This window comes from Scyliorhinus canicula, chromosome 2 (assembly GCF_902713615.1).
Source record: "Scyliorhinus canicula chromosome 2, sScyCan1.1, whole genome shotgun sequence".
NCBI classification, from domain to species: Eukaryota; Metazoa; Chordata; class Chondrichthyes; order Carcharhiniformes; family Scyliorhinidae; genus Scyliorhinus; species Scyliorhinus canicula.
Window position 1 is genome coordinate 208,605,955 of NC_052147.1, and position 20,094 is coordinate 208,626,048.

The 20,094-nt window shown below is 46.3% G+C and overlaps 2 protein-coding genes across 6 annotated transcripts in view; one reads left to right on the top strand and one right to left on the bottom strand.

Moving 5' to 3' along the window:
* The window catches only part of myo3b (myosin IIIB), an 881,575-nt gene that overhangs the window by 172,103 nt on the left and 689,378 nt on the right, over nucleotides 1-20,094 (top strand). The gene's annotated exons all lie outside the window — the stretch shown is intronic.
* LOC119961924 (60S acidic ribosomal protein P1-like) lies at nucleotides 11,051-11,428 on the bottom strand. Its single transcript, XM_038789477.1, has one exon. The coding sequence runs from the start codon at nucleotides 11,388-11,390 to the stop codon at nucleotides 11,067-11,069; it is 324 nt and encodes a 107-aa protein (XP_038645405.1). The 5' UTR covers nucleotides 11,391-11,428; the 3' UTR covers nucleotides 11,051-11,066.

Sequence of the window (20,094 nt, forward strand, 5' to 3'; positions counted from 1 at the left end):
CATACTAAATAGCACAAGTGTCTTCTATGTTGTCCATGTAAAAGATAGATAAAAAGAATGCCAAAAATAATCCTCTGCAGAGAAGCGTGACTGAGCCAACGGAAGCAAAGTGGGAAGAAAAAGAGATTTGATGACATGATTCAACGCAATTTCTGCGTCATAGCAATGTGAACAGCTGGGAAAATGTTGTGGTTGATCTCACAAGTTGATGAGCAACAGTGCATGAGCATATAAACTGGGATTAGCACCATTGCATTGAAAACATCAGTCGCAACAGATTTTTTTAACCCCAGACGAGAGAGAATCTAACCTCCCCTTGACATTTAACAGTATACCCTCACTGAATCCCCAATACAACATAATTGACTTGCAATGTTACAGGACCAGCCGCATACATTCTTTATTCTTTGATGGGATGTGGCCATCGCTGACAAGGCCAAAATCTGTTGCCCATCCCTAATTGCCCTTGATAAAAGCAAATTACTGCGGATGCTGGAATCTGAAACGAAAGAGAAAATGCTGGAAAATCTCAGCAGGTCTGGCAGCATCTGTAGGGGGAGGAAAGAGCTAACGTTTTGAGTCTGATGACTCTTTGTCAAAGCTAACAGACAGAGAAAGTGGGAAATATTTATATTGTGGAGTGAGAATGAAAGATGAGTCATAGCTACAGAAACCCAGGGAAACTGGGTGCTAATAGCCACAGAAGCCAAGGAGAAAGAGTGTTAATGGCAGTCCCCAGAGAGGACAAAAGATGTGAAAGGTCAAACAGCAGGGAAACTAACATCAGAGGATGAACTGTAGATGCAGGGTGAGGGGAAGGGGGAAGTAAAGAGGAGAAAGGTGAAGGAAAGGTGGATAAGATTGGGGGGGGTAATTAAATGTATATTAAGAAAGAAACAAATGGTAAAAGACAGTTAAAATGAAATGGGATGAAAACAAATGGGTCGAGGTGGGGTAGAGCTCATCATCTGAAGTTGTTGAATTCGATGTTCAGGCCGGAAGGCTGCAGCGTGCCTAACCGGAAAATGAGATGTTGTTCCTCCAATTTACGTTGAGCTTCACTGGAACATTGCAGCAGGCCAAGAACAGGCATGGGAGCAGGGTCTTTTGTTAAAATTGCAAGCAACAGGAAGGTCAGGGTCCTGAATGCGCACAGACCGAAGATGCTCAGCAAAGCGATCACCCAGTCTGTGTTTGATCTCTCCGATATAGAGGAGACCACATTGGGAGCAGCGAATGCAGTCGACTAAATTGGAAGAGATGCAAGTGAAACGCTGCTTAACCTGGAATGAGTGTTTTGGGCCTGGGATGTTAAGCATGGAAGAGGTAAAAGGGATGGTGGAGGAGTGGACTAGATTGTTTCGGAGGGAACGGTCTCTGCAGAATGCTGACAGAGGGAGTGAAGGGAAGGCAGCACGGTAGTATAGTGGTTAGCGCAATTGCTTCACAGCTCCAGGGTCCCAGGTTCGATTCCTGGCTTGGGTCACTGTCTGTGCGGAGTCTGCACGTTCTCCCCGTGTCTGCGTGGGTTTCCTCCGGGTGCTCCTGTTTCCTCCCACAGTCCAAAGATGTGCAGGTTAGGTGGATTGGCCATGCTAAATTGCCCTTAGTGTCCAAAATTGCCCTTAGTGTTGGGTGGGGTTACTGGGTTATGGGGAGAAGGTGGAGATATGGGCCTGGGTAGGGTGCTCTTTCTAAGAGCCGGTGCAGATTCGATGGGCCAAATGGCCTCCTTCTGTACTGTAAATTCTATGATATTCTGTGTGTTTGGTGGTGGTATCACACTGGAGTGGTCGAAAATGGCAGAGGATTATGCTTTGCATACAGAGGCTGGTTGGATGAAATGTGAGAACAAGGGGGGCTCTATCCTTGTTCTGGGAGGGAGTGGAGGGGCGCGGGAGATGGAGCGCACACTGTTGAGGGCCCTGTCCACACCTGCAGGTGGTAAATCACGGTTGAGGAAGAAGGAACACATTTTTGAAGCACCATTTTGGAAAGTGGCACCATTGGAACAAATGCGACGGAGGCAAAGGAGTTGAGAGAAAGGGATGGAGTCCTTACAGGGTGTAGGGTGCAAAGAGCTGTAGTCCAGATAGCTGTGGGAGTCAGTGGACTTGTAGTCGATATTAGTGGATAGTCTATTGGAGACAGAAAGATCAAGGAAGGGAAGGGAAGTGTCTGAGATGGACCAGGTGAAAGTGAATGAGGGGTGGAAACTGGAAGCGAAGTTGATGAATTTCTCCAGGTCCGGGCAAGAGCAAGACGCGGCACCAAAATAGTCATCAATGTATCGGTAAAGGAGTTGTGGGAGGGGGCTCGGATAGGCCTGGATCTTGGAATGCTCCACATACCCCATAAAAAGGCAAGTGTAGCTAGGACCCATGAGGGTACCCATTGCTACACCTTTAATTTGGATAAAGTGAGATGAGTTAAAGGAAAAGTTGTTGAGAGCTAGAACAAGTTCAGCCAGGCGGAGGAGAGTGGTGGTGGATGGGGATTGCCCTTGAACTGAATGGTTTGTTCAGCCATTTCAGTGGATAGTTAAGAGTCATATGTAGGCCAGACCAGGTAAGGATTGGAGATGTCTTTCCCTAAAGGACATCTATTAACCAGATAGGCTTTTCTAATAATCAATGGTCATTTTTATGGTTGCCATTACTTTATTTTAGCCTATCTTCACATACTTTTTTTTTTCCCCTTTCGAAAATAGTGGGGAAGTGGGGGAAGAATTTCCCAGCTGCTGTGGTCAGAGTTGAACACATGTCCATAGCCTGACCTCTGGATTACTGATCAAGTAATGTTATCATCATGCCGCCGCCATCTCCCATATACTGTACCTTACAAGCGCGGGTCAGAGAGAGGCTTAATTTTCCTGTGGGACGCAGGAATTGAGAGTTGGGACTGAATCCAAGTCGCATTGCCACCTCTGTCTCCAGGCTGCCAGGGAGCAGCACTTTACATCCCCCAGGGCCTTAATTGAGCCCGAGGCAGGTTTGCAGCACATTTTGGTAAACCAGAGACAAAAATGGTGCTAGGTCACCTTTGGAGCAAGCAGGTTAAAAGGCCCACATCCATTCCAGTCCATTCGTAAATAGATCAACCTGGATCTTCAGATCGATATGTGGCAGACATTGAGCTGTAGCCACAGGGCCTCAAATATTTTTAATATTGAAAAGAACTTTTAAAGTCTGTTAAGATTTAAGTTTGACCTTAGAATTGCTAATCTCATCAGATGTCTAAATTGAAAGCAAAAATAATTGAAAGTGCTGAAAAAGTTGCTTGCCTTTTAAACTTTTCCCACCTTCATGGAGTTAGTATAAAAACCTGACAGCTGTTGAACCCCAGCTGCCTTGCGGAAAATCAGAAAATGTTCTGGAGATTGGGGTCTGCTGTGATATAAATTAGCTGGTTATCAAGAGGGGGACTGCTGGGGCTCAGGCCCACTCCCTCTCCCACTCTCAGGAAAGTGGTGGGGGGCGATGACTGAGGCAGGATTTGCAGCTACATCGCTTGATGGTCATTTAGTTTACTGTCCCATCTCCATCCTCGTCAGATCCAGGTGTGGAACAATTCTGGCCTCGGTGTCATGTAGTGACTCTAAGCTGATTCCCCAAGGCACAGGTCAGAAATGTGATCAAATATCTTGGATGAGTGGGCCTCCAGCAAGTCGCTGGTGGCACAGTGACACAGCAGTTAGCACTGCTGCGTCACAGTGCCAGGGACCCAGGTTCAATTCCAGCCTGGGTGACTGGCTATATGAAGTTTACACATTCTCCCCCTGTCTGCGTGGGTTTCCTCTGGGTGCTCCGGTTTCCTCACACAGCCCAAAGATGTGCAGGCTAAGTAAATTGGCCATGCTAAATTACCCCTTGGTGTTCAAAGATGTGTAGGTTAGGTTACAGGGTCAAGGGAATAAGGTGGGGTGGGCGTGGGGGTGAACCTTTCACAGAGTTGGTGCAGACTTGATGGGCCAAATGGTCTCCCTCTACACTGTCGGGATTCGATGAAAAAAAGACACAAGCTCAGCACCATCCAGGACAAAGTAGTCCACTTGCTTGGCACTGCACCCACCAGCTTGAATGTTCACTCCCCCTGCCACAGACACACATTGACAGTAGTGTGTACAATCGACAATGTGCATTGCAGCAACTCTCCAAGGGTACTTTGACAGTTCCTCCCAAACCTGTGACCTCAATGACCCACAATGAAAAGGGCAACAGGTGCATGGGAACACCACTACCTGAAAATTCCCTTCTAAGTTGCGTACCATTTTAATGGAAATATATTGTCATTGGGTCAATGTGCCGAAAATCCCAGCCTATCAGGTATGTGACAATACCTTCACTGCACGAACCGCAGCGGTTCACAAAGGCAGCACAACACCACATTGGCAATAAATGTTGGCCCTGCCAGTGACCCTCACATGCATCAAATTAATATAGAAGGACTCCTTTGTTCTTGTTTTGGCTGTCAAAATGCAGTCCTAAATTTTGATTCCTTTTCAAACATTCTTTGAGTATGCAGGATAAACATCATCATACCAGTAAAATGATGGGCAGGTTCCTGTCAGCATTTGCTTTGATATGTATGAAAAAAGATGTTTGCACCTTTGAGTTCAGGAGTAGAAGTAAGATAAATATGCCTTGTGTGATCGTTTTTTCTGCAGTTGCAGCGTTAACAAACCTTTTCAGTGTTTTTCATGGCAGGTTGATAATTGGCATTATTTGCTTTGATTGCCTGCCAAGTTGTATGGGTGGAATTCTGCAGCTGCCCCACGGCAGATCTTTCTTCTGGCCCCTCCAAAGCTGATGCCGATTTGCATTTCTCGCCCGTGCCGTCATCGGGGTCCCACGGTGGGGACAACTTTGGCAGGTCCGGGCGTTTGTGCAAGCAATTATGGCTGCAACACCCTGTACAGGACACTCAATAAAAAGCATGCATTGGATTGGATTTGTTTATTGTCACGTGTACCAAGGTACAGTGAAAAGTATTTTTCTGTGAGCTGCTCAACGGATCATTAAGTACATGGGAAGAAAAGGGAATAAAACAAAATATATAATGGGACAGCACAAAGTATACAATGAACTACATAAGCACCGGCATCAGATGAAGCATACAGGGGTGTAGTGTTAATGAGGTCAGTTCATAAGAGGGTCATTTAGGAGTCTGGTAACAGTGGGGAAGAAGCTGTTTTTGAGTCTGTTCGTGCGTGTTTTCAGACTTCTGTACCTCCTGCCTGATGGAAGAAGTTGGAAGAATGACTAAGCCGGGTGGGAGGGGTCTTTGATTATGCTGCCCGCTTTCCCCCGGCAGCAGGAGATGTAAATGGAGTCAATGGATGGGAGGCGGGTTTGTGTGATGGACTGGGCTGTGTTCACGACTCTCTGAAGTTTCTTGCGGTCCAGGGCCGAGCAGTTGCCATACCAGGCTGTGATGCAGCCAGATAGGATGCTTTCTATGGTGCATCTGTAAAAGTTGGATAGGGTTAATGTGGACATGTCGAATTTCCTTAGTTTTCTGAGGAGATATAGTCGCTGTTGTGCTTTGTTGGTGGTAGTGCCAACGTGGGTGAACCAGGGCAGAATTTTGGAGCTGTGCACCCCTAGGAATTTAAAACTGCTAACCATCTCCACCTCGGCCCCATTGATGCTGACAGGGGTGTGTACGGTACTTTGCTTTCTGAAGTCAATGACCAGCTCTTTAGTTTTGCTGCCATTGAGGGATAGATTGTTGTCGCTGCACCACTCCACTAGGTTCTCTATCTCCCTCCTGTATTCTGACTCGTCGTTATTCGAGATCCGGCCCACTATGGTCGTATCGTCAGCAAATATTTTTAAAAATAAATTTAGTGTACCCAATTATTTTTTTTTCCAATTAAGGGGCAATCTAGTGTGTTCAATCCACCTATCTTGCACATCTTTGGGTTGTGGGGGCAAAACCCACGCAAACACTGGGAGAATGTGCAAACTCCACACAGACAGTGACCCAGAGCCGGGATCGAACTTGGGACTTCGGCGCCGTGGGGCAGCAGGGCTAACCCACAGCGCCACCCTGCTGCCCTATCGTCAGCAAACTTGCAGATGGAGTGGAACCATATTTTGCCATGCAGTCATGTGTGTACAGGGAGTAGTGTAGGGGGCTAAGTACGCAGTCTTGCAGGGCCTCGGTATCGAGCACTATTGTAGAGGAGGAGGTGTTGTTCATTCTTACTGATTGTGGCCTGTTGGTCAGAAAATCAAGGATCCAGTTGCAGAGTGGGGAGCCAAGTCCTAGGTTTTGGAGCTTTGATATGAGCTTGGCTGGGATTATGGTGTTGAAGGCGGAGATGTAGTCAATAAATAGGAGTCTGATGAAGGAGTCCTTGTTGTCGAGATGCTCTAGGGATGAGTGTAGGCCCAGGGGAATGGCATCTGCTGTGGACCAGTTGCGACGGTATGCGAGTTGCAGTGGATCAAGGTGTTCTTGGAGTATGGAGGTGATGCGCTTCATGATCAACCTCTTGAAGCACTTCATTATGACTGAAGGCAGGACCACCGGATGGTATTCATTGCCTGATTCTTCTTTGGCACCGGTATAATGGTGGTCTTCTTGAAGCAGGTGGGGACCTCAGAGTGGAGATGGGGCAGGTTAAAGATGTCTTCGAATACCTCTGCCAGCTGGTCCACGCAGGCTCTGAGTGCACGACCAGGGATCCCATCAGGGCCCGTCGCCTTCCGAGGATTCACTTTCAGGAAGGCTGATCTGACTTTGGAAGCTGTGATGGTGGGTATGGGTGAGTTATGGGCTGCTGGGGCACTCGACAGCGGATTGTTGGTTACCTGCTCGAACAATAGAATGCATTAAGTTCATCGGGGAGAGGTGTGCTGCTGCCGGAGATACTGCTCGGCTTTACTTTGTAGTCTGTTATGTTGCTTAGTCCTTGCCACAATCACCAAGAGTCTGTGACTTGGTTTGATATTCTCTCTTAGCATCTCGGATGGCTTTGCGGAGGTCGTACCTGGATTTCTTGTATAGGTCAGGGTCGTCTGACTTAAATGCCTCATCTGTCCTTCAGTAGGGAGTCAATCTCGTGATTGAGCCATGGTTTCCAGTTGGGGAATGTATGTACTGCTTTCTTTGGCACGCAGTTGTCCACACATTTGCTGATGAAGTCTGATGGTGGTGGCATACTCATTTAAGTTGGTCGCTGAGTTCTTAAATATGGACCAGTCCACTGTCTATAAGCAGTATTTGATGAAGTCAGTGCAAAATCAGTGGAGAAGGTTGCATCAACATTTTAGGTGGACTTTTATCAGCCTCCTGTCCATGAACCTGGAGGCATGGCGGCTGGTAAAATGGCAGCGGAGAAAAAGGGAGATTGATTTTGAAGCTGATTTTACATTTTCCATGGGGCGCATAGGTTTTGTGGAGCATTAATGCCTCGTCTGCTCAAATGAGGTGAGATCTTAAGTGGTGTGTGTGTTGGCTGGAAGTGGCAGCCATTGAATACAATGACAGTACATTGAGTGTCAGCCAAGCAAGCTGAGGTTCACATGAAAATGAAAATCGCTTATTGTCACAAGTAGGCTTCAAATGAAGTTACTGTGAAAAGCCCCCAATCGCCACATTCCGGCGCCTGTTCGGGGAGGCTGGTATGGGAATTGAACCGTGCTGCTGGCCTGCCTTGGTCTGCTTTCAAAGCCAGCAATTTAGCCCTGTGCTAAACCAGCCCTGTGCTAAATCAGCAAAGATTTGAACATTTGGAGGGATTTCAGAGGAATGAGCCTTTTTAAGAGGGCAGTTGTTGGAAGGGTGTCTCTCAGGTCCACTCCAGTGAGTGCAAGCATCACTGGGGAGTTGAAAGACATTGAGCTATGAAGGCTTCAAGTCTTAATGGACAATCTGCACTCTTCGGTTTGACTCCTCCAGAGGGGCGGTACGATGGTACAATGGTTAGCACTGCTGCCTATGGCGCTGAGGACCCGGGTTCGAATCCCGGCCCTGGTCACTGTCCATATGGAGTTTGCACATTCTCCCTGAGACAGCGTGGGTTTCACCCAAAGATGTGCAGGTTAGGTGGATTGGCCACGCTAAATTGCACCTTAATTTGAAATAAAATGATTGGGTACTCTAAATTTAAAAAAAAAGTTTTGGCGCCTCCAGTGAGGAGCAGATTAGGAGAGAGACAAATTCATGGAGGCAGGTGAGGAGGGCCCATATGGGCAATTATGCAGACTAATGTTCACAGAAGGTGCGATCCAGCTGGAAGGGTTTGTAGATTGAGGCTTAGCATCATAGAGATGGCAGAACACCTGTTTCTCCAAAATCTGTATCTGTCCAGGTGATAATGGATTGTGCTGAATGCTGGAAGAGGAATTGAAACCACTGGGATGTGGCGGCCACCCATTGCCTGTGGCAATGAAGGTGACTTTGGCACTCAACCTTTACAGCTCAGGATCATTCCAGGGATAGCGTGGAGACATCTGTGGGATCTTCCAGTCAGCGTTCCATTGTTACATCAAGATGGTGACAGATGGGATGTATCAAATACATCAAGCACCGCACCTATACGGCCATTCAGGTCAAGAGGACATCCAGTGACGGGGATGTGCCGACCGGACACACGGAAGGTGGCTCTCATTCGCAGAAATCGAACTGAGGCAATTTTCCGCAAAATTGGACTGCCAGTTCCGGAGATAAAAAGCACCCTCTAATTACCCTCTTCTTCAGGTCAAGAGGGATTTCATCTAGCGTAATTGACTTCATATGTGTGCTTAACAAGACTCCCGCAAAGCAGCCAGGTGTTTCATGGACAGGAAAAGATTCTATTTGCTGAAATTGCAAATTGTTTGTGAACATAGTAAAAGGATCCTTCAAGTATGTGCATGATTCCCAGGAATCTGCCCTGACTTGTACATTTTGAGACAGACCCTAGTGCTTTCGGCGTCCAGACTGTCTGATCGCCTTTGTGGATGAATACCGTGCACCAAAGATATCGATGCTTATACAGGCCATGACCATCTGAAAAATAGGTTCAGGTGCCTGGATAGATTGAGGGGAGCTTTGCAATATGCCCCACTATATTGTGGTAGGATGCTGCGCTCTGCATAATTTGGTGCTTAGTAGAGCGTTCTATTGGAGATGGACAACCACATTGACTGTGCCACCTCCTCCTCCTCAGAGACCAGGTGATCTATTAACGTATACATTGCAAGACCTCCAATTTTGCAATCTATTGCTTTGGCATTCAGCAAAAAGAAATCACCTTGTGAGACCCAGGTGCAACCAGGTGAATTTATGTGAACGTTTCTGCATGCTGCTGAGTCGTGTTCTCCTTGTGCCTGCAGCTGGTTTGGAGGCAGCCAACTACCTGCCCAGATCTCATGAATGAGATGGCCGCAGTGGATGCACTCTGGATGTCTGAGCCTGAGAGAGGCCTAACACCTTTGGGGTTGAGTTTTATCGAGGCAGCATGTAGCATTCGAGACACCATCCGCAAGGCCAAGGATCCTCCACAACCACAGGAAGAAGCTTCAGAGACTTGAAGCAGCCGCTCCTCGACCCTTTCAGAGCCCATCTATACTTTCATGCTGACCTGGAGTGATTGAACATCAGGCAACTCGGGAGGATTTAAACTAGTGTAGCCACCTGGGGTGACCACTGCCCAACACAAAATGGAAGATTGCAAGGAATGCAGGGAAAATGGACATGTTGTAAAAGCAAGCAGCTTGCAAAGCACTTTTATATTCAGACTACTGCAGAAACCAGTTCTGACTGCTGCAGAAACCAGACAGCACTGTGAAAATAAACCAGTTAACATACTAATGAGGCGATACCGGGCCATCCCCAGGTACAATGGAAACAAGTTAACACAAATCAATACATTAAATGGAAGGCCCGACTTTTTGGCGCCAAAGGAAGTCCAAAACAATAAGTCCCAAGAACCGCCCAGTGATCGAGGTACTGCCCCGTTATTGGGGAATTCAAATCAATCGATTGGGAAGAGACCCAATCGATTGTGAGTGAATAGAGGGTCCGCCCAGACCCTGAGAGAGGTATAAAACAGAGACCCCGACCCCAGCTCTCTCTCTCTACCAGCCTCTCCTTGACCAGCCAGCCCTCCCAGCAGAACACTGTTGCAGCAGAAGAACCTTGAGGCGGAGAGGCCTGGACAGTAGCCGCCAGCACGTAAGTGTCATACAACGCACGCTACGAGAGTAGACACTCCTGACCCCCTTCAGTCCATAACTACTGGAAGCCTGTGGACCTAGGACAAAGCTAGAGGCTGTTGTTCCCTGATCCGACAGTCCCCTTTCCCGATAAGTATTTGGCCTATTAGTGGTAGGATTAGCCTAGTCTTATAGTTTTATATGCATGATTAGTAGATTACTGTAATATAATAAACATGTCTTGTTTGAACTTACTAACTGGTGTATGGATTTATTGCTTTGAACTTGAAACTTGTGGCGGTATCTTAACGATACCTGGCGACTCCAAAGCTAAGGAACGAAACAGAGCCAAATTGAGTGTTAAGCATACTCACCCAGAATGAGCAACACTAGTTTGGCAGAGGGGTGGGAACCAGAGCATTAGCTTCGATCAGTGTTTTTCAAACTTTTGTTCCGGGGACCCATTTTTACCAACTGGCCAACCTTCGGGACCCAGACCGACTGACCTTCGAGACCCACGCCGGCCGACCTTCGCGATCCACGTCGGCCGACCTTTGCAACCCATGCTGGCCGACCTTCCTGACCCACGCCGGCCGACCTTCGCGACTCACGCTGGCCGACCTTCGCGACCAACGCTGGCCGACATTCGTGATCTACCACCGTTTTCTTTCACCTTGTTTGCTGCTGACAAGATAGAGGAATCTCAATTGTGTCCAAAGCACGTGATGGTGACGTTTGGGGGGCTGTGACCTCCTCTCTGCCTCCCTCAGGCAGGAAGATTACATACAGTTTTTTAAAAAATCTTCTGCGTCTCCGATTGCGCAAATTCGCGGTCTTCAGCCGCAGCAGCCGGCTTTTATATTCAAATTTTATTTATTTTTTGGAAAATGTAACAATGTTGCTGCACGGCACGTTTAATCAGAGACCAAAGCCCATGTCACCGTCAGACTCTTCAGATTCTTCCTGTTTCTTCTGTTCCTTTTTCTCTTCAGCAGCAACAGGGGCAGCGGTGGAAACAACTGCTGCAGCAGCTGGGGCACTGCTACCAGCACCAACGTTGCAGATCAGACTATTGACGTCAATATTAGCCAATGCCTTGGCAAACAGACGAGGCCAAAAAGGCTCAATGGTCACACCAGCTGTTTTAATCAGGGCATTGAGTTTGTCTTTGGTGACAGTGGCCTCGTCGTTGTGCAGGATGAGCGCGCTGTAAAGACAGGCGAGTTCTGAGGTGGAGGCCATGGCGCTGGATCTCTGCGGGTGGGTCCGATGGTGCTAGTCGTCGGGGGGGATACTCGACCTTAGCTTCGTTCAGAAGAACCAGCACTTCTGAACCGGGCAGAGCAAGCAGCAGCTGGCTTTTAACTATGCCGGCTGCGAGCGGCCTTTTTACCATATAAAGAAAATGCGGCCGCACTGCGCATGCGTGTCCGCTCATCGGTGCGCATGCGTAAAACTCTGCGCATGCGCACCGATGAGCGGGCATGCATGTGCAGTGCGGCCACATTTTTTATATATGGTAAAAAGGCCGCTCGCAGTCGGCTGCTGCAGTTGTTGCGTGCGAATCTGTGCATTTGGGAACTCAATGCCCTGATTAAAACAGCTGGTGTGACCATTGAGCCTTTTTGGCCTTGTCTGTTTGCCAAGGCATTGGCTAATATTGACGTCAATAGTCAGATGGCTCTGCGACCCTCCTGACACACGACCACCCACGGGTCACGCCCCCGACTTTGAAGATCATTAGCTTAGAAGGTGTCAAGAAGGGGAGGGGAAATAGGGAACAAAAATAAGAGATGACAAATAGGTGATGAGTGAGAAGGGAGGTGGTCAATGCAGGATTGAGGGTGTTGTACCTAAATGCGCGCAGTATACGGAACAAGGTAAATGAGCTTGTTGCACACATTGAAATTGGCCGGTACGATGTTGTGGGCATCACAGGTACGTGGCTGCAAGGGGATCAGGACTGGGATCTAAATACACAAGGATATGTGTCCTATCAAAAGGACAGGCAGATGGGCAAAGGGGGCTGGATTGCATTGTTAGTAAGGAATGAAGTTAAATCGATAGCAAGGAGCGATGTCGGATCAGAAGGCATAGAATCTCTGGGTAGAGTTGAGGAATCGCAAAAGTAAAAAGACCCTGATGGGCGTTATGTACAGACCCCCAAGCAGTAGTCAGGATGTGGGGCAGAAAATATATCAGGAGTTAGAAATAGCATGTAAAAAAGGCAATAGCACAAAAATCATGGGGGACTTCAATATGTGGGTGGACTGGGAAAATCAGGTTGGTAGTGGATCCCAAGAAAACGAATTTGTGGAATGTCTAAGAGTTGGTTTTTTGGAGCAGCTTGTGACAGAGCCCATTAGGAAACAGGCAATTCTGGATTTGGTGATGTGTAATGAGGCAGACTTGATTAGGGAACTTAAATTGAAGGAACCCTCAGGGAGCAGTGACCACAGTATGATAGAATTTACCCTGCAGTTTGAGAGGGAGAAGCTGCAATCAGATGTAATGGCATTACAATTAAATAAGGAAACTACAAAAGGGATGAACTGGCCAGAGTTGATCGGAAAAGGAGCCGAGCAGGGAAGACAGTGGAACAACAATGACAGGAATTTTGGGGGTTATTCGGGATGCGCAACAGAAATTCATCGCAAGGAGGAGGAAACATGCTAAGGGGAGGACAAGGCATCCATTGTTGACGAGGGAAGTCAAGGACAGCATAAAAGCAATAAGAGAAAGCATACAAAGTGGTGAGGATTAGTGGGAAGCCAGAGGATTGGAAATCATTTAAAAGTGAGCAGAGGATAACTAAAAAAGCAATAAGGGGGGACAAAATGAGTGCACGCTAGCTAGTAATATAAAAGAATATGGGAGGAGAATTTTTCAATATATACAAGGTAAGAGAGAGGCAAAAATAGATCTTGGACCACTGGAAAATATGGCTGGAGAGGTAATAATAGGAAACCAAGAAATGGCAAAGGAACTGAATAGTTATTTTGCATCAGTCTTCACGGTGGAAGACACCAGTGGGTTGTCAGAGCTCCAGGAGAACCGGGGGCAGAGGTGAGTGCAGTGACCATTACTAAGGAGAAGATTCTGGGGAAACTGAAAGGTCTGAAGGTGGATAAGTCACCTGGACCGGATGTACAACACCCCAGAACTCTAAAAGAGATAGCTGAGGAAATTGTGGAGACATTGGTGGTGATCTTTCAGGAATCACTGGAGACAGGAAGGGTCCCAGAGGACTGGAAAGTGACTAATGTAACACCCCTGTTTAAGAAGGGAGGGAGGCAGAAGTTGGGAAATTATAGGCCGGGTGGCCTGACTTTGGTCATTGGTAAGATTTTAGAGTCCATTATTAAAGATGAGATCGCGGAGTATTTGGAAGTGCATGATAAAATAAGACTGAGTCAGCACAGCTTTATCAAAGGGAGTTCGTGTCCGACAAATCTGTTAGAGTTCTTTGAGAAGGTAGTAAGGAAGTTAGACAAAGGAGAACCAGTGGACCTGATTTATTTAGATTTCCAGAAGGTCTTTGACAAGGTGCCGCATAGGAGACTGTTAGAGCCCATGGTGTTAAGCATAAGATCCTGGCATGGATAGAGGATTGGCTGACTGGCAGAAGGCAGAGAGTGGGATAAATGGATCTTTTTCAGGATGGCAGCTGGTGACTACTGGCCTGCCTCAGGGGTCTGTGCTGGGACCACAACTTTTCACAATGTACCTTAATGATCTGGAAGAGGGGACTGAAGGCACTGTTGCTAAGTTTGCAGATGATGCAAAGATCTGTAGAGGGGCGGGTAGCATTGAGGAAGCAGAGGGGCTGCAGAAGGATTTGGACAGGCTAGGAAAGTGGGACATGAAGTGGCAGATGGAATACAATGTGGAAAAGTGTGAGGTTATGCACTTTGGAAGGAGGAATGGAGGCATAGACTATTTTGTAAATGGGGAAATGCTTAGGAAATCAGAAGCAATAGGGGATTGGGAGTCCTTGTTCACGATTCTCTTAAGGTTACCATGCAGGTTCGGTCAGCGGTTAGGGAGGCAAATGCGATGTCAGCATTCATGTCGGAGAGCTAGAATAAAAGAATAGGGATGTACTTCTGAGGCTGCATAAGGCTCTGGTCAGACCCCATTTGGAGCTCTGTGGATGTTGAGTCTGGTGAAGGGTGTGTAGATAGCCTGGGTCACATTGAGATCCAAAAAGACGAGATGTTGGGCGTCTTGAAAAATATTAAGGTAGATAAGTCCCCCGGGCCGAATAGGATCTACCCCAGAATACTGAAGGAGGCAAGAGAGGAAATTGTTGAGGCCTCGACAGAAATCTTTGGATCCTCACTGTCTTCAGGTGATGTCCCGGAGGACTGGAGAATAGCCAATGTTGTTCCTTTGTTTAAGAAGGGTAGCAAGGATAATCCAGGGAACTACAGGCCGGTGATACGTCAGTGGTAGGGAAATTACTGGAGAGAATGATTCGAGACAGGATCTACTCCCATTTGGAAGCAAATGGACATATTAGTGAGAGGCAGCATGGTTTTGTGAAGGGGAGGTCGTGTCTCATTAACTTGATAGAGTTTTTCGAAGAGGTCACAAAGATGATTGATGCAGGTAGGGCATTGGATGTTGTCTATATGGACTTCAGTAAGGCCTTTGACAATGTCCCTCATGGTAGACTGGTACAAAAGGTTAAGTCACATGGGATCAGGGGTGAGCTGGCAAGGTGGATACAGAACTGGCTAGGTCATAGAAGGCAGAGAGTAGCAATGGAAGGGTGCTTTTCTAATTGGAGGGCTATGACTAGTGGTGTTCCGCAGGGATCAGTGCTGGGACCTTTGCTGTTTGTAGTACATATAAATGATTTGGAGGAAAATGTCTGATTAATAAGTCTGTAGATGACACAAAGGTTGGTGGAATTGCGGGTAGCGATGAGGACTGTCAGAGGATACAGCAGGATTTAGATTGTTTGGAGACTTGGGCGGAGAGATGGCAGATGGAGTTTAATCCGGACAAATGTGAGGTGATGCATTTTGGAAAGTCTAATACAGGTAGGGAATATGCAGTGAATGGCAGAACCCTCAAGAATATTGACAGTCAGAGAGATCTAGGTGTACAGGTCCACAGGTCACTGAAAGGGGCAACACAGGTGGAAAAGGTAGTCAAGAAGGCATACGAAATGAAATGAAAATCGCTTATTGTCACAAGTAGGCTTCAAACGAAGTTACTGTGAAAAGCCCCTAGTCGCCACGTTCCGGCGCCTGTTTGGGGAGGCTGGTACGGGAATCAAACCGTGCTGCTGTCCTGCCTTGGTCTGCTTTGAAAGCCAGCCATTTAGCCCGGTGTGCTAATCCAGCCCCTGTTTGCCTTCATTGGCCGGGGCATTGAGTATAGGAATTGGCAAGTCATGTTGCAGCTGTATAGAACCTTAGTTTGTCCACACTTGAGTATAGTGTTCAATTCTGGTCGCCACACTACCAGAAGGATGTGGAGGCTTTAGAGAGGGTGCAGAAGAGATTTACCAGGATGTTGCCTGGTATGGAGGGCAGTAGCTATGAGGAGCAGTTGAATAAACTCGTCTTGTTCTCACTGGACCGACGGAGGTTGAGGGGTGACCTGATAGAGGTCTATAAAATTATGAGGGGCACAGACAGAGCGGATAGTCAGAGGCTGTTCCTCAGGGTAGAGGGGTCAATTAATAGGGGGCATAGGTTTAAGGTGCGAGGGGCAAGGTTTAGAGATGTACGGGGCAAGTCTTTTTACACAGAGGGTAGTGGGTGCCTGGAACCCGCTGCCGGAGGAGGTGGTGGAAGCAGGGACGATAGTGACATTTAAGGGGCATCTTGACAAATACATGAATAGGATGGGAATAGAGGGATATGGACCCAGGAATTGGAGAAGATTTTAGTTTAGACGGGCAGCATGGTCGGCACAGGCTTGGAGGGCCAAAGGGCCTGTTCCTGTGCTGTATTTTTGTTGTTCTTTGTTCTGTGAGCAGTTTTGGGCCCCTTACGTAAGGAAGGATGTGCTGGCCTTGGAAAGGATCCAGAGGAGGTTCACAAGAATGATCCTTGGAATGAAGAACTTGTTGTATGAGGAATGGATGAGGACTCTCGATCTGTACTTGTTGGAGTTTAGAAGGATGAAGGGGAATCTGATTGATGTCCAGCTTTTGGCAATATATGCATGAAGTGCAAGAAGAGGAATCGCTTCCCGAAACACTGTTTCTCAAATAAGAAACCTAATGCAGGGCAATCGATTAACGTGATCGATGACACTAATTTAAGTGACACAATTAAGAGAGAATGCTCAACTGGTGATACACGCTCATCGAAGAGTTCCAGCACCATTGCGTGACCTTCTCAAGGCAGAGTGAGACAGGATGACATAAGGAAATTAGAAGAGCCTACAGATCGGGTCAACTCAATGGTCTGTGTGAAAAAGAAGAATAACAATTTCAGGATTTGTATGGATCCAAAGGATTTGAACGCAATCAATAAAATGGAGCATTATCAAATTCCAAAGAGGGAAGAGTTCACAAGTGAGATGTCTGGTGCAAGAATTTTTTACCAAACTTGATGTATCGAGGAGATTCTGGCAGCTCAAGCTTGATGAAGAAAGTACCAAGTTCTGCATATTCAATACTACTCCTGGCAGATATTGCTTTCTTCGCATGCCCTTTGTCATTATATCTGCGTCTGAGAAAATCCACAGAGCTATGGAAGATATCATTGAGGGCATTGAGGGGATTCAGGTCGATGTAGACAACATTATTGTATGGGGTTCTACCTTCGAGGAACACAATGACAGACTGATCAAGGTCTTACAAAGCATCAGGTGGAATGGACTGAGGCTCTAAGGCCAAATACCAGTTTGGGGTACAGGAGATTACACTACCTTAGTGACAAGCTTTCTGTTTACGGAATAGAGCCAGATGAGATGAAGATTAATGCTAGACTAAACATTCCCCGACCCATGGATAAATAAGGAGACTACGAATAATGGGCATGATCAACTTCATAGAGAAGTTTATTCCCAATCTCTCAGCATGTCTCAGAGACATCCTACAGAACGTGAATGAGCATGAACATGAGTGGCTCCAGATAAAGAAAGCTGTTAGAACCACGCCCATGTTGACATTTTCTAAACCAACAAGGAACACTAAAATATCTATTGATGCATCAAAAGCTGATTTGGGGGAATATTGCTGCAACAAGAAGATGGAATAATAATCTGTGGCATTTGCTTTATGGTCAATGATAGAGTCTGAGTGCATTTATGCACAGATTGAGAAAGGAGCTGGTTTAGCACACTGGGCTAAATTGCTGGCTTTTAAAGCAGACCATGGCAGGCCAGCAGCACAGTTCAATTCCCGTACCAGCCTCCCCGAACAGGCGCCGGAATGTGGCGACTAGGGGCTTTTCACAGTAACTTCATTGAAGCCTACTTGTGACAATAAGCGATTTTCATTTCATTTCATTTCAAAAAGAATGCCTAGGGCTGGTAGTTGGCTTGGAAAAATTGCAGACAAATATATATAAATATGTATATAGCCTCCCCACATTTACCAAGTAGTTGCCAGGGAGACGGATCATTAAAAAGAATCTCAATGAAATGTCGCCACAAATACAACGTCTGATGAAGCTTCAAACATATAGTGGAGCAGATGCATTATCCAGAGCTGCAACAGCACACAATGCACTGGCTCACATAGACATGATCACTGATACACTGTCAGTATCAGATGCAAAGTCGAAACAAATTGGCGAAGAGACAGCAAAAGATGAGGTATTGTAGATGGTAATACAAAACCTTAACAATGGTTGGCCGTAAGGTTCATGCACAAAATACCATGAAATCAGATCTGAGCTAAATGTAATAAATAGGCTACTATTGAGGCAAGAATGAAGTGTGATTCTGCAGTCTCTACGCAGTGATATGCTAAAATGAATTCATAAGCGTCATCTCAGGAATGAGAAGTGCAAATGGCGAGCCAGAGATACTGTGTATTGGCCTGGTATAAACAAGGATATACAAGATATGATGGAGAAATGTGAAACATCTCAGAAGTATCAGCACCGGCAAGAAAAAGAACCAATGAACATAGCTGAAATACTATCGACTCCTTGGCAAAAAGTTGGAATGGGTTAATTCTACCTCAATGGCAAGGAATATCTGATAGTCGTTGACTATTATTCGAATTTTCCAGAAATAGCCCTTCTGTCAAGCTCCTCGGCAAGTTGTGTGCTAATGCATACAAAATCGACGTTTGCAAGATGAGGCATACCTAAAACTGTGGTGAGTGATAATGGTCCATGTTTTAATTGCAAAGAATGGCAAGAGTGTGCAATAAGATTTTAAGCACATTACTTTGAGTCCATTAAACCCACAATCAAATGGTAAAGCGGAGAAGGGAGTACAAATAATAAAGCAGTTATTAAAAAGGGCAATGGACAGAAAAACTGATCCGTATCTAGCTTTACTGAGTTGTAGAACTTCACCTTTAAGCTGCAGTTTGTCACCTTCCAAGCTACTGATGAATCGCAAGCTACATACCACATTGCCATTCCACAATAAGACAAGGCAAAACGAAACGTTAAGACGTAAGCTGGAATCTCAGAAGCAAAAAAAAGAAGGCATACTATGATAGAACAACCAGGATTCTTAAACCTTTGTTACTGAGCGATGTTGTTAGGATTGAGGATCCTGATGGATGGTCTTGAAAAGTTGCTATACTACAAGAGACAGGTCCAAGATCATACACAGCAATGACAGAACAAGGACAGACTTTGAGAAGAAATCATCGGGCACTATTGAAAACAAATGAATCTGCTCAAGAACAGCAAGACTTAGTGAGGTCTTGTTACTTAACAAGTGTTAGTGAAGACTTCTATCAACCTGAACCAACAGAAACATTGGAAGAGCCAGACTTGCGTATACAGGACGACGTTCAAAACAGTGACACAACCTTATCAGATACATTGACAAATGTTCAAAGTAGTATCATAGGTTCGCCAAGCATACCAAGGTTGAGAAGGTCAACAAGGAAGATAAAGAAACAAGAGTAGCTGCATCTGTGATTGGTCAATATCATTTGTGAATTGTGTAAAGTACATTCATAGAATCTTAGAATTTACCATGCAGAAGGAGGCCATTCGGCCCACTGAGTCTACACCGGCCCTTGGAAAGAGCACCCTATTCAAGCCCACACCTCTACCCTATCCCTGTCACCCAGTAACGCCACCTAATCTTTTTTTTTGGACACCAAGGGCAATTTAGCATGGCCAATCCACCTAACCCACACATCTTTGGACTGTGGAAGGAAACCAGAGCACCCGGAGAAAACCCACGCAGACACAGGGAGAACGTGCAGTCTCCGCACAGACAGTGACCCAAGCCAGGAGTCGAACCTGGGACCCTGGAGTTGTGAAGCAACAGTGTGAACCACTGTGCTACCATGTTGCCCCCACTGTGCTACCATGCCACCCTGGTATAGCAACATTGTTACTCATATTATGTGCATTGTTTACAGAAATGATATGTAGTATGTTTTAAAAATCTCAAGGAAAGGGGATGTAATGACATGCAGTAACAGTGTATATAACATGTATATATAACAAGTGTATATGGCCTCCGACCACTAGGTGTCATGCACTGGAACCAGACAGAGCCAGTCTTGGTCAGAGTTACAGGAGCTGTAGCAGCATGGTTAGAAGCTCCACAATTTGGTTAGCAATAGTTTAGTCTACCCATAGTTTATTCAACATGAAATAACTAGTCCTGAACTAGATGTTCTGTCGTACACTGATTCATTTATTATCACAGTACACAAACATAACACAACCCTGTCTGCATCAATGGTGCCGTGGTGGAGCTGGTTGACAGCTTAAAATTGCTAGGTGTGCAAATCACCAACAATCTGCCCTGGTCCACCCACGTCGACGCTACA